The 13,833-nt window shown below is 52.1% G+C and overlaps 1 protein-coding gene across 1 annotated transcript; it reads right to left on the reverse strand.

Moving 5' to 3' along the window:
• Positions 1 to 280: 280 nt before the first annotated feature.
• Positions 281 to 13,151, reverse strand: ABO (ABO, alpha 1-3-N-acetylgalactosaminyltransferase and alpha 1-3-galactosyltransferase; the record flags this gene model as incomplete). The annotated part of the gene is made up of 7 exons (XM_082656271.1): positions 281 to 971; positions 1,507 to 1,635; positions 4,066 to 4,101; positions 4,648 to 4,695; positions 5,090 to 5,146; positions 5,877 to 5,949; positions 13,139 to 13,151. The coding sequence occupies 7 exons, from the start codon at positions 13,149 to 13,151 to the stop codon at positions 281 to 283; spliced, it is 1,047 nt and encodes a 348-aa protein (XP_082512397.1).
• Positions 13,152 to 13,833: the final 682 nt, after the last annotated feature.

Raw genomic sequence — 13,833 nt, forward strand, 5'->3', positions numbered from 1 at the left:
CTTCAACCGCAGGAAGAAGAGAGAACCAAAGACAGCTTCCTAACAGGTGACCTTGTAGAGACCTTGAAGGCTCAGTCACATTTAAAGAGAATGCAGGATTAGGAGGGAATGAAAACCCGGAGCTGGGTTTGTTTGATGAGTGATGGGAGACCCTCCAGAGGAGGAAACAAAGAGACGGCCTCATCCACGTCATCAAATCTTTGGCCAATCCCTTATCAAGACAGCAGAACCACTGACATGCGCTACAGCCTGGTAACGTGGGCTCTTGGGAAGTGTGTTCTCATCGGTTCCGAATCTCTGCGTGGTTCTTGGGCACAGCCACGTATCGAAGTTTCCTGAGTAAAGGTGGTCTCTGCAGCATCTGCTCGTCCCACAGGTACTCGGGGGACAGCACCTTGCTGGGCTTGTGGTACAGCAGGTACCTGTTCAGGTGGCTCTCATCGTGCCACACAGCCTCGATGCCGTTGGCCTGGTCGGCCATCATCGCCTGATGACAGGCCACGGTGAGCCGGTAGACCTCAGGGACCGACCCCCCAAAAAAGCCTCCCGCATAGTAAAAATCACCCTCATCTCTTGGAATGTAGGCCTGAGACAAGGGTCGGCGTTCATAGGTGAAGGACTGGCGATCACCTGCGTAGAAACCAGGATGGAGGGTCCCGAAGAGAGGTGCCAGGATCTCCACGCCCACGTGGTCGCTGAACTTCATGTCCACGTCCAAGCACACCAGGTAATGGACCTCGCGGAGGAAGCGCTGCTGGGAGAAGTTGCTGATCATCTCCATCCGGTGCATGGATATGTCCTGCCAGCGTTTGTAGTTTCGGACCTCGAGGACCACCACCTGCCTCCCTTCCTGGAGGGGGATCTGGGGCACAGCCGCCGGCTGGTCAGTGAAGACATAGTAGTTGACCTTGTGTCCCACCATGAAGTGCTTCTCGGCCGTCTCCAGGAAGAGCTTCAGGAAGACCACGTATCTAAAACCCCCAGGAAAGAGAGGGTGGGTGTTAACAGACTCACACAGCAGCAAAATAATAGACTTTTAGACAAAAACACTTTGTAAAACTTTAGCCATACCTTGAGGACATTATGCTAAGTGAAATAAGCCAACCACAAAAAGTCAAGTACTACATGATTTTACTTGTATGAGGTAATAGATTGGGGTAATGGAGCACACATGTATGAGCTGTGGTGCGGTTAAGCCCCTGGCACAACGGCTGGCACGTGGAAGTGGTGAACGTCAGCTGCCCATCTCTGAGAGGTTGACGCAGTGACCTCTGGAACAGATGACTCTCAGGTGTGTGGCTGCTATCTTGAGCAGCGGTCTGCCCAGTGATGCCCTGAAGATCCCACCAAGTTCACCTACGCCCAAAGTCACACGTGACTCCACACCCCAACCCACCCCGTGAGCTGAGCACCTTGTCCTGGAAAAGAGAGACACCGAGAGAGGAGTGCCCCCCTGCAGCTCGGGCCGGTTTCCTGGTTTACCCCGGGCAAGCATCCTTCACTTACTTTTTGATGGCAAACACGGTCAGCCCAATGGTGATGTTTCTGAACTGCGCATCCAAGATGGCAGAGTCAAAGGTTCCATCCCAGATGATGGGTGCAAACCAGGGAGTCATGACCAGCACGTCCACTCTCCTGGGGAGATGAGTCACAGTGTGTGAGAGCAGGGCATGGGGATGTGGGCCACAGAGAAGGATTTGCCCAAAGTTGCACAGTCTGTGAGCCACAGAGCTAGGAGCAGACAGGACTCCAGACTCCCAACCCAGGGCTCTTGGCCCCATAAGCTCAGCACCCGAGACTCAACACTCCCATCCCTTCACTGCCCTAACTTAGAGTATCTCCTGAGTACCAGCCATGTGCTGGATCCCATAGGACCCTCCTTCTATGAGGCCTTCCAACTCTGTTTCCAGGAGGAGAAGAGTCTCAACTGAGGGCAAAGCTCTAAGCCCTCTCCCAGCACATGGGTACTTTGCCATAAGAAGAAATATATATTTGCCACTACCTCCCCTCCCCTTACCTGACACAGAGCTAGTAAGACCCTTGGGATTTCGGGGGTCGTAGGAGACGTCTTTTATTCTAATGAGGTGACTCTGGGTGGGCTCGTGGGTAGTTCAGGACGGGGGCTGGTCACCAGAGAGACCAAGCCAGGATTAGAAACTTGGAACTTTCAGCCTCGTATCCCATCCTCCAGGGAAGGGAGAGTGGCTGGAGATCGAGTTAATACTCAATCATGCCGGCGTGATGAAGCCTCCATAAAAGTCCCTAAACTGTGGGGTCGGACGGCTTCCGGGTTGGTGAGCACACAGAGGTGCTGGGAGGGAGATGCTCCTGGGGAGGGCATGGGAGCCTCACCCCTTCCCCACTCCTGGCCCTATTTACCTTTTCATCTAACTGTCCCTGACCTGCACCCTTTATAACAAGCCAAGAATCTAGTAAGTAAACTGTTTTCTTGAGTTCTGGGAGCATTCTAGCAAATCATCAAACCCAAGGAGCGGGTGGTGAGAAATGATTTAGAGCCCGTCGGTCGGAAGCACGGGTGACAACCTGGCCTTGTAACGGGTGTGTGAAGTAGGGGCCCTGAGGCTGAGCCCTCCCGCTGTGGGGGTCTGTGCTAACTGCAGGGAGTGTCAGAACCACTTGGTGGGGAAAACCCACATGCTTGCTGTGAGTAGAGAAATCGCGAGTTCTCTTTCAGGGATGAAGAAGAGTTTCAAGGCCCCGCCCCTCTCAGGGGCCCTGTGTTCTCTACCCCTTCTCCATCTTCCAGCGGCACAGACGCCTCTCACCTCCCCCCCTACTCTTATTTCCCAAGTGTTCATTCAGTCGTTCATCACACCACCAGGATCCACCAAAAACGCTCACGCCAACTTGTCCCTCCAGATCCGTGCTGGCCCTCAGAAACATATGTAACTAGAAATGGTCTAGGAGCCACAGAAAAGTAAAAGGAACCAGGTAAAATTACAGGTAATTTGATACAGCAATACTTTTTTTAATGCAATATATCCAAAATATTATCATTTCAATAAGTAACTGGTATTTTTATTGAAGTATAGTTCATTTACAGTGTTGTGTTAGTCTCAAGTGTACAGCAAAGTGATTCAGTTACACACGTATGTATTCTTTTTCAGGTTCTTTTCCCATATAGGTTATTACAAGATATTGAGTAGAGTTCCCTGTGCTATACACTGGGTCCTTGTTTACCTGTTTTACGTATAGTAGTGTGTACATGTTAATCCCAAACTCCTAGTCCATTTTTCGAGTACTAAGTGTTTGAAGTCCACTGTGCACTTCACACCGACAGCACATCTCATTCTAGAGCAGTCCTGCTTCTAGTGTTCATGGCCACACGTGGCTGGCAGCTCTAGAAACTCAAGGAGGGGTGGGCGTAGGTTTCAGAAATGACAGCTAGCATTTTCAGCTCTCCTGGCAGGGATGTGGCATGACATGACAGAAACCACCCAGCTTGCGTCCCGATCTGCCCCTCACCAGCCGCAGGGCCTCAGGCAACTTCCTTCACTTCTCTGAGCCTCAGCTTCCCTGCTCATAAAATGAGGGCTGATCAAAGTGGTCTCTGGGAGACTTCCTGCCCCGAAGCTCTGGGGTCTAGTGCCTCAGAAAAGGGCCGCCGGCACTCTCTCTCTCTGGCAGTGGAAGCAGGAGGTACAGGCTAAGGAGGCTTGGATTTGGGGACAGGCGATTGCGTGTGGAGGTGAGTTTGGAACCACAGTTCCTCAGATATTTACACCCATGGAAAGACCTCAGGGATAACCCAGCCCAGACCCTTGCCATCCTTCCCCAAGAAGAAACAAAAGAAGGTTCTGTGCCTGGTATGGACCTCCACACAGCTCCTAATGACCAAGAATTAGAGGCACATTCCATCGCTCCTTCAACTTGTACCAAACCCATTAAAAACTAACCCAGCCTCCTATAGCACGGAAAGAAAGAAAAGGAAAAAGGTGAAAGAAAAGACTGAACCAGGGAGAGGAGCAAGTGAACAGAAAACAAGAGGTACGTGGTGGCAGGGAACCCACTGGCTGCAGCCGTGGCAGGAACTCGCCTACTTACGTGGGCTTGAGGAGCTGGGCCTTGGGGTAAAGCAACCTGCGGACAAGACGCACATGTGAGAAAATGCATCATAGATGCCCGTGGCTGCAAGGGTCTTCCTCCCGGTTCAGCGTGCCATCCCTGCCAGCAGGTGGCACTCAGCCACAGGGACTTCCTTCCTCCCTTCCTTCCTTCACCCAGCTGTGCCTACCCGGCCCTGGGGAGGCCACGCACTTCCCCAGGGATAAACTGATGGGGCTGAGATACGAGGAGAGGAAAGGAGGATCTTCCCTAACTGTTCTATGATACTGCTGAGGTTAGAGACCCACCCATGTCTCTTTCTTCTCTCCTTGTGCACTGTAAGTCCTTCCTGTGGTCTAATTCATTACGACTAAGGTCTTCGTGTCCTGCTTTGTTCAGGGGTGGGAAGCCCAGGGCTGGCCCGCACTCACCCCGTCCACGCCGTCCCCCCTGACAAATCTCACAACTCAGGCTCTGTGGGGTGGGGGTGGGGGGGTGAGGGAGGAGTATGGAGGAGGGAGACACATGGTGACTTGCTTGGAACTAGGCACAGAAACAGCCCAAAGATGAGATCTCCGATACCTGGGTACTTCAGGTATCCTGCAGGTGTCCAGGTGACAGTCACCTTCACTGAGGGAGGAAAACAGAGTGCTTAGAGCTGGGGACAGGGTGCTGGGAGAAGCACTGCCGTGCCAGACCGGCCAGGACCCCCCGAGGGCCATCACGCCACAGCCCCTACTAAGGAAAGCTCCCCATGGCTGCAAAGCTTGGGCCGTGTGGCCAGGTGAGAGGGCCAGGGGCGGGAAGCAGGGCAAAGAAACCTCGGACACGCTGACCCTGTCTGGGAGTTTGGTGCTCAGCTCTGCCCAAAGGGATTCCACGCCCGATGGTGACAAAGCGGCCTGGGGAGAGCCCCGCTCTGGGACGAAGGACAGGAGCCGTGGCTGCCCAGGTTGGCCCTGGAATCCCAAAGGAAGCTCTGGCAATGCCCCCCTCACCCCTGGGAGCCCAGCTCCCACCCTACCTGGACTCCTTTTTCTCCAGCTGCATCTGCCGCAGAACCACTCTGTGTGTAACCTGGCTGCAGAGAGGAAAGGTTCTCAGTCATTCCTTCAAAAGTAGCATCTTGCTAAGAAAGTGCTCCCTCAAGAGGAGAGGGGGCTAACCAGGCAAAGGCTAGGTTCGCATCCACTTCCACCAGCCCTGCCCTCCCTGCCAGCCCCGCCCCTCCCCAGCCCCGCCCCCTCCAGAGCCGCTACCTCTCCCCCAGTCCCGCCTTCCCGCACCAATCCTGACCCCCACCACCGAAGAAGCTTGGTGGCGCCTGTTCCCATCCTGAAGACCAAGCAAAGGTTCGCTCCTGGGCGAGGCTCAGGAATGCCAACGTTTGTGGGTGGAAGGAGGTGAAAGTTATTACCTAAATGGCAGACGCCCCTGTTGGCCCTGCAGGTGGTGGACCTCAGGGCTGCTGAGAGAGTAGTCCCGTCAGCTTAGCCCATTCATCCACCCTCTGTCCAGCAAGCATTTGCTGGGCCCCCAAGTGCTGAACAGAGGAGGGAGCTGGACCGGATTTGGTTCTGAGGTCCTGCATCTCAGCCCTGCCCCTGTCAAGTGTTGTGACATGAGGCAAGGAGTATCTGCAAGATGGGAATTACAGTGTCATTCACGGCTTCTCTGGGATCATTGTTACAGGGGAAAAAACCTAGCCGGTCTCATTCCGTTAACGTAAGTAAGTTGTAAGTAGGTTAAGTCACGTAAGTCATAAATCCCCACCTGCCGTAGGGTCCCAGGGCTGTTACCATCCTCCTTACCTATAGAAGCCCAGAAGTACAGCACAAAGCAGGATCGAGCACAGCCAGACCTTGGCGCTCTTTCTGCAGAATTCTGTGGAGAGGAAGCCTAGGTCACTTGGGGCTAGTTTACCTGGTCCCCAAATCACCTTGTTGAGACCAGAATTGGGCACTGGCCAGGAACGGCCTCCTGTCGGCTCCAGCCGGAAGCCCTCTCCCTCTTTTGTGCTCACAGGGAAGGTGGGTGATAACCTCTCCTGGAAGCATAATCCCTTTGAGCCTCGCCCTGCAGCCCCTGGGCACCTGTCTGATGCCCCTGCTTGTTGGCAGGCCCCCAGGGGGCCAGGACCACTCGCACGCTCCAAAGGAGCAGCTGAGATGGACTGTGGCCATGAATGGACCAGCAGGGTGGGTGACGAGACACAGAAGGGCTGTGAGAGACAAAGCTCGCCGAGGGGATGCCAACCCCCATAAACACCCGAAGCCCTGATGCTGTAGGAGCTCACGCAGAGTTACACGCAGCAAAAACAGTAAGGCCTGGGAGACCACTGCAGGGATGCTACACTTCCAAGGAACACGCACGTTTGAAGGAAGCTGTATCATATGCGTTAGTAAAATCTTAGCTGAAGCCTGTGGGTTTAACAAGCTCCACCCTTGATAAAGAACCCCCCACCCCATAGCCACTGCACCGCTGGGTCTCGGAGGCCCAAGTCTGATGTCCCAGCAGCCAGAATCTCGTTGATCACAAATACGAGGGGCTCCCAAGTGTTGGACTAAGAAAACTACGTACATCTGGGTGCAGCCCAGAAACATTTACCAAAGAATTTCATTTGGTAAGGGTATATACCTCAGTTTCCTCTGACTGGGCATGAAAATGTGAAAACCCAGGGATGTATAAACGCAGGGGTGTATCCAAAAACATGTGCTTCTATCTATAATAGCCAAGATACGGAAGCAAACTAAATGTCCATCGACAGATGAATGGATAAAGAAGATGTGGTACTTATATACAATGGAGTATCACTCAGCCATAAAAGAATGAAATAATGCCATTTGCACCAACATGGATGGACCTGGAGATTATCATACTAAGTGAAGTAAGGCAAACAGAAAAAGACAAATATCACATGATATCACTTATATGTGGAATCTTAAAAAAAATATACAAATGAACAGAAATAGACACACAAACAGACATAGGGGAAAGGAGTGGGAGAGGGATAAATTAGGAGTTTGGGATTAACGTATACACACTACTATATATAAAATAGATTACTAACAAGGACTGACTGTATAGCACAGAGAACTATACTCAGTATTATATAATAACCTATAAGGGAAAAGAAAAAGAATATATATATGTATAACCAAATCACTTTGTTGTATACCTGAAACTAACACAACACTGTAAATCGACTATATGTCAATAAAAACATAAAAATTAAAAACAAAACAAAACAAAAACGTGCTTATACAAGTTTACAGTGAATTTGGTAACATTGTATCATTTTGTATAAACTCTATGTGTCCTATATTTTAAATGTTTAAGGGAATTTGATATGTCCAATTTGTGTTTGATTTAATAAATGGACAAGATTAAGTGCATAAGAAGTTTTTGTCATACTTGAGAGTCTGTTCTGTCCCATTGTGTGTGTCTGAGAGAGAATTACATCAATTAAGCTTATAGTCATATTTTAAAACAAATTAAGCTGGGTGGAAATAATCCAGATAAAAGCAAATATTTAATGGAGGATTCCATTTCTATATAATTCTAGAAAATGCAAATTAATCTATAGTGCTAGAAAACAGAACAGTGGTTGCCTGAGGATGGAGGTGGGTAGGTAAGCGTGGCAGGGAGGGATTGCAAATGAGCACGGGACTCTTTGGGGGTAATAATAGCTATATTAATTTTTGTGACTGTAGCGATGGTCTTGCAGGTGTATACATATCAAAAGTTACTAAATTCTGCACTTTAAATAAATGTGCAGTTTATTATATGTCCACTTTACCCCTATAAAGCTGCTTTAAAAAAAAAGAAAGAAAAAGAAATGCATCCAGATTGGAGAGGAAAAAGCTGATCTGTCTTTGTCTCCATACTACATGTTCATCTATGTAGCAAATCTGATGGAATCTATAAAAAAGCTACTAGAACTAATAAGTGAGCTGGTGAGTTTAGCAAAACCACAGGATACAAGGTCAATATACAAAAATCAATTGTTATTTTCTATACTAACAACCAACAATCAGAAATGGAAATTAATAAAACAACCCATTCACAATAGTATAAAAAATATGAAATACTTTGTCAGAAAAGTCTGACCAAAAAATGTGCAAAACATGGGCAGGGAAAACTACAAAACATTGCTGAGAGACACTAAGGAAGTCTTTTAAAATGGTGAGAACTACCGTGATCATGGATCAGGAGACTTAATATTGTTAAGACGTCAAACCTCCCCAAATTAACTTATAGATTCAATATATTAATAATTCCAATCAAAATCCCAGCAAGGTTTTTGGAGAAATTGACTAACTGAATTCTAAAATCCGTATGGGAATGCAAAGGACTTATAGCAGTCGAAATAACTTTGAAAAATATAAATAAATTCAAAGGACTACATAATTTTAAGTTCTGTCTATTGGAAAGTTAGCATAATCAAGACCAGGTGAACTTCATTAAGATAAATCAATCAATGGAGCAGAATAGAGTCCAAGGGCTTCCCTGGTGGCGCAGATGTTGAGGGTCCACCTGCCGATGCAGGGGACACAGCTTCGAGCCCTGGCCCGGGAAGATCCCACATGCTGCAGAGCAGGTAAGCCTGTGTGCCACAACTACTGAGCCCACGTGCTACAACTACTGAAGCCCCCGCGCCTAGAGCCCGCGCTCCGCGACAAGAGATGCCACCACAATGAGAAGCTCGAGCACCGCAACGAAGAGTAGCCCCCGCTCGCCGCAGCTAGAGAAAGCCCGCGCAGCAATGAAATTCAATCTCACGATAGGAAGAGCAGTGCAAATAAGGGTTGTACAAGTCTCCAGTTTTCACCCATTGGGTGAGTAACGGGGTGTTGGCTGTGCCATGGCAATAAGGCACCTGCAGGAGCAGGTGAACAGGAAGAAATAGCTGTGGTCAGGGCAGGGGTGCAGCAGAGAGTGACATCTGTACACTGCTCATATTCTTGTGACATCTCCACCTCCAGCTCCCCTCCCGGTTCTCATGAGCTTCCCTTTCCAGAAAATCTTGTAAAGGAAAGTCCTCTACACCCGAGCATTCCAAACCTTCTTCCGTCCTTTACACTCACTAGCCAGCCTTTCACCCTGACTGCCTCACTGAAACTTCCCTCGACAAAGGCTCCAGTGATCTCGGCAGCCTCAATCCAGTGTTCCCTTCCTTGTCTGAATTAACCCGTCAGCCACAGTGGAACTCTGCTCTCTTTGGTCTATTTCCCAGGCCACACCTGCCCAGCTGGCCTTTGCTCTTTCTCTTCCTGTAGCACAAATGTTGGAGACTCCAGGGGCAGTCCTGGGCTCCCTCCTGTACCCACACTCACCACCCAGGGGTTCCTACCTTGTACCAGAGCATTAAATATCATATTTACACTGCTGACCATCCAGTCATTTCTGCAGCCTTCACCCCTCTGTGGACATGTGGACTAGGAAACTGGACCATTCATGGCCATCCCCACTGAAGGCACATCAACATTATCATGGCCAAACAGGACTGTAGGTCTCCAAGGGGGACCAAGGGGGGCACTCCTCCTGTCTCATGATAGGGCATCACCATGCATCAAAAGCTCTAAGGCTGGGAATTACCTGGTGGTCCAGTGGTTAAGACTTGGTGTTCTCACTGGTGGGGCCTGGGTTCGATCCCTGGTTGGGGAACTAAGATCCCGCAAGCAGTGCGGCATGGCCAAAAAAAAAAAAAAGGTCTCCAAGGCGTCTTTAATACTTCCTTTCCCTCCCACCCTGAATCCAATTCACTATCACACCGTGTCAGCTCCACCTTCAAAATGTATCCCTGGTGCATGTCGTGTGGAAAAAGCTACGGCAATTCTTCAAAAAACTAAGCATAGAATTCCCATATGATCCAGCAATTCCGCTCACGGGTATATAACCAAAGGAGGTAAAAGCAGAGACTCAAAGAGATATTTGGACACCCGTGTTCACAGCAGTATTTATTCACAAGAGCCAAAAACACAATGTCCATCGATGGTTGGTGGATAAAGAAAATGTGTGGCATCCACACAATGGGATAGGAGTCAGCCTTGGACGTCCCTGGTGGCACAGTGGTTAAGAATCTGCCTGCCAATGCAGGGGACACGGGTTGGAGCCCTGGTCTGGAAAGATCCCACACGCTGCGGAGCAACTAAGCCCGTGCACCACAACTACCAAGCCTGTACTCTAGAGCACTCGAGCCACAACTACTGAGTCCATGCGCCACAACTACTGAAGCCCACATGCCTAGACCCTCTGCTCTGCAACAAGAGAAGCCACCCAATGAGAAGCCCAAAGAGTAGCCCCTGCTCGCCGCAACTAGAGAAAAGCCCACACGCAGCAACAAAGACTAACGCAGCCAAAAATAAATAAATAAATAGCTAGCTAGCTAGCTAGATAAAGGAGTCAGCCTTAAAAAGGCTTGTCCTGAGCTGCAACACGGATGGACTTCAAGGACATTATGCCAGGTGAAGTAAGCCAGTCACAAAAGGACAAATCCTGTAGAATTCCGCTTGTCTGAGGGACCTAGAATAGTCAAGTCCTCAGGGACAGAAAGTAGATGGTGGGGAGTCAGGGGCTGGAGCGGCGGTGGAGGGGAGTTCAGGTTTCCATCTGGGGAGATGAAAGAGTTCTGGAGATGGATGGTGGTGATGGTGTACTTAATGCCACTGAAATGTACACTTAAAAATGGCTTAAATGATAAGTTTCTTGTTATATATTTTACCACAATAATTCTTAAAAAAAAAAAAAAGTGGGCAGACAAATGGGTTGGGCTTGCATGCTCATCTGCCGCCCCTGACGGGGTTCAGCGGCCTGAGCTAGCTGATGGAAGAATGGGCAGAAGTCGGCTCCTGTCCAGCAAAGCCGATTCCTGACCTCGGGGACCCCCTTTGTCTGCGTATCGGCATGCTGGACGGCTGGTGTTCGTAGCCCGCCTTCCCCGATCTACCCTGCCGGGTGCTGAGAGCTGGGCTATCATGGGCCAGCTCGACCATTTCTCTGCTTGTAAGTTTCCCCAAACATCCTGCGTGGTGTCCGCCTTGCCCAGTGGCACCGGGGACGTGTGTCCTGACACTTCTCCTGCCCCCTCTCTAGACGGTGTCTGGTACACAGTAGAAGCTCAATGCACAGATGTGGATGGAATCTTCTCCGCCCACACCTTGTGCAGCACAGCTGCTCGGTAGTTCAGGGCTGGGGACTGGTCTGGGTTCTGGCGCTTCCCAGCTGACTTTCTGAGCCCCCCACTCCTCACTCATCTCTGAAACAGAGCGGGCTGGCCCAGGTGAACCTGAAGTTCACAGTTTCTGTTGCAGAGTGCGAGGAGCTCTCCTCTGCTCCCGGACAAATGCAGGGTGTGTGGCTCTGGCCCAGGAAGTGAGCCCAGGAAGGGAGGGAGCAGCGAGGTGTGCTGGATGGACCAGACAGAGGAGGGGGAGTTAGGATGCTGGACGAGACCGTGGAAAACACCTGCTCTCCGAGGATCCAGAGAGACTGGAAACTGGACCGCCAGGCCCCAGGGGTGGTCTGGGTGACACCCGGGCAGGATGTCGAAAATGGTGCCAGGGAGGGCCATGGGATCTGGCTGGCTCTGGGCACTGGTAGCCCTTCCTACCACCCACCACCCTCACAAGGGCCTCTCTGCTTTGGTCATGAAGAGTACACTCTGAGAACACACGGCTTTAGGGAACGAGTACAAACATGAACCAGGAATACTGGTGCATGCCAGTCTGTTTGGGAACACGATTTCTTCCGGGAGCCCTGCCCGAGGCCCAGCCCCACCCAGGTCAGTCTGGCCGCTTCCCATCAGTGAAAGAGAATTTTTGCGTTAAATGTCACAAAAAGAGGTGGCCGTGTCCTCTGTTCTTCTCCTCCAGGGAGATGTGCACTCCTCCACGCACCCAGGGGCTCCCATTAGCAGGCGGGGGCCTGGGTCCTGCCCGCGCTGAGCCCTGACGCCCAGGACGGCAGAAGTCCCATCCCCCGCCGCTGCCTCCTCGCAGGTGCTGGCATGCGCCCCCCACCCCAGCCGGTCCCTGTCCTTGGAGCCAGGAAGGAACAGAAGGAGTGAGGAACCGTGTTGGCGTTTGTGGCCTCCCGGGACCCTCCCAGCTTCTCACCAGGGCCACCTCCTCCTGCTTGGGGTGCTGGGCGGATGAGGCACAGGAGCCTTCCTAGGTGTCTGGAAAGCCCAGAGCCCCCCAGTCCCTCCCCTACCCTTCTCCACTGGTCCAGTAAATAGAGACTCCGGGGGCCGGTCGGGGGTTGGGTGGGTTCTAACAAGTAAGACCTGAGTGGTTGCCAGGCAGAGCCTCCAGCCCTCAACCCCGGAGGCACAGACCACCCTCTGGGGAGCTTAGTGCTGCTCTGCCCCTTCCTCGTCCTCCCTCTTTTGTCCCCTCCCCTCTGCCTTTTGACCCGCAGCCTCACAAGGTGACGCTGGGTCAGATCAGGGCTGGGTTCATGAAGTCCAGGACCCAGCCTGGACGTAGGGAGGCTCTTGTCCCCTTGGCCCTTTCCTCCTTCCCTCCCTGCCTCTCTCTCCATCAACACCTCCACCGCCCCACAACCCCTGTCAGGTGCCCTGGGTTCCTACCTCCCACACAGGCACTGGCTGTGTCCAAGCTCCTGGGAGGAACTTGGACCAGGCAGTCTTTACAGCAGGAGGAAATCCTTCACTGACTGCCTTCTCTCTTCTCTGGGGCCCAGACAAGTAGAGGAAAGAGAAGGCCGGGGAGAGGGGGCAGGCAGAGGTGCTCCTACCTGCAGGAGAGCCGGGCAGGAGCTTGGCATGTCAAATCAGGACAGCTCCACCGAGGGTCTGCCTTCCACCCTCCTCCACCCTGGCCACGTCCCATCCATCCTACTTCCCTGGAAGCCAGCAGCGTCCCTACCCAAGACCACCCCCAACACATGCAAGCGCAGCTCCCCAGACCTTCTCTGCTCCCGCTGTCCTCGCCAAGGCTGGCTCTGGACCTCTGGCTCTAGTGCAGCTGGGAAAGCTGGGCCAGACTGTCAGATGCCTAGAGCGGGGCCCACAGCTCCATTCCTGGAGCCCTTGGCCTTCCCCACTCACCTCTGGGGTCCATGGCTCCTGGGACCGACCGCAGGCCAGAAGCCTGGAGGCAGATATGGGGGGTGGCAGGCAGAGGTCAGCCCGCCAGAAGCTACACACAGCTCAGAGCTCAGGCTCAGAGCCAGGTTAACCGGAGAAGTAAAGTCCAGCTCCTTCCCCAGGGCCAACCCCACCTGTCCATTCTTTCGGGGAGGAGTCAGGGGTCAGGGAGGAGTCTCAGCAGATTTCCTGTTTGTCCAAATCTACCCAGCGCTGCCAGCCAGGTGAGTTCCACTACAAAAGCCAGACTTGTCGGCTGGATGCCCAGAGCCAGCTGCCCCCAACAGCCCCGGGGGCAGCATCTCGCCCCCACCTCAGATCACAGAGAGGCCCAGGTGGTGGCTTCCCTTGCTCTCAGGGCCAAGCCCTGCCCCTTGCTCTGCTCCTCAAGCCCAGAGGGGTGTGTGTGTGTGTGTGTGTGTGTGTGTGCGGGGATTTGACCCCTGCTCACCTCTCCAGCTAAGCTCGTCCTCGCTCCACACCCCACCTCTCCTAGGCCATCTCTCCATCCTGGGGACTGCTTTTCTCACAACACCTGGCATATCACCTGCCCAACGGCCAAATAGCCCAGAGGTCCTGGACACTCTCTGGGTCTCATCATTTTCTCTGGCGGAACGTTCCTGGTCCCGGAGAATTCCAACACACAGGGATAAAGA

This window comes from Grampus griseus (genome assembly GCF_964374135.1).
Source record: "Grampus griseus genome assembly, chromosome: 6".
NCBI lineage: Eukaryota > Metazoa > Chordata > Mammalia > Artiodactyla > Delphinidae > Grampus > Grampus griseus.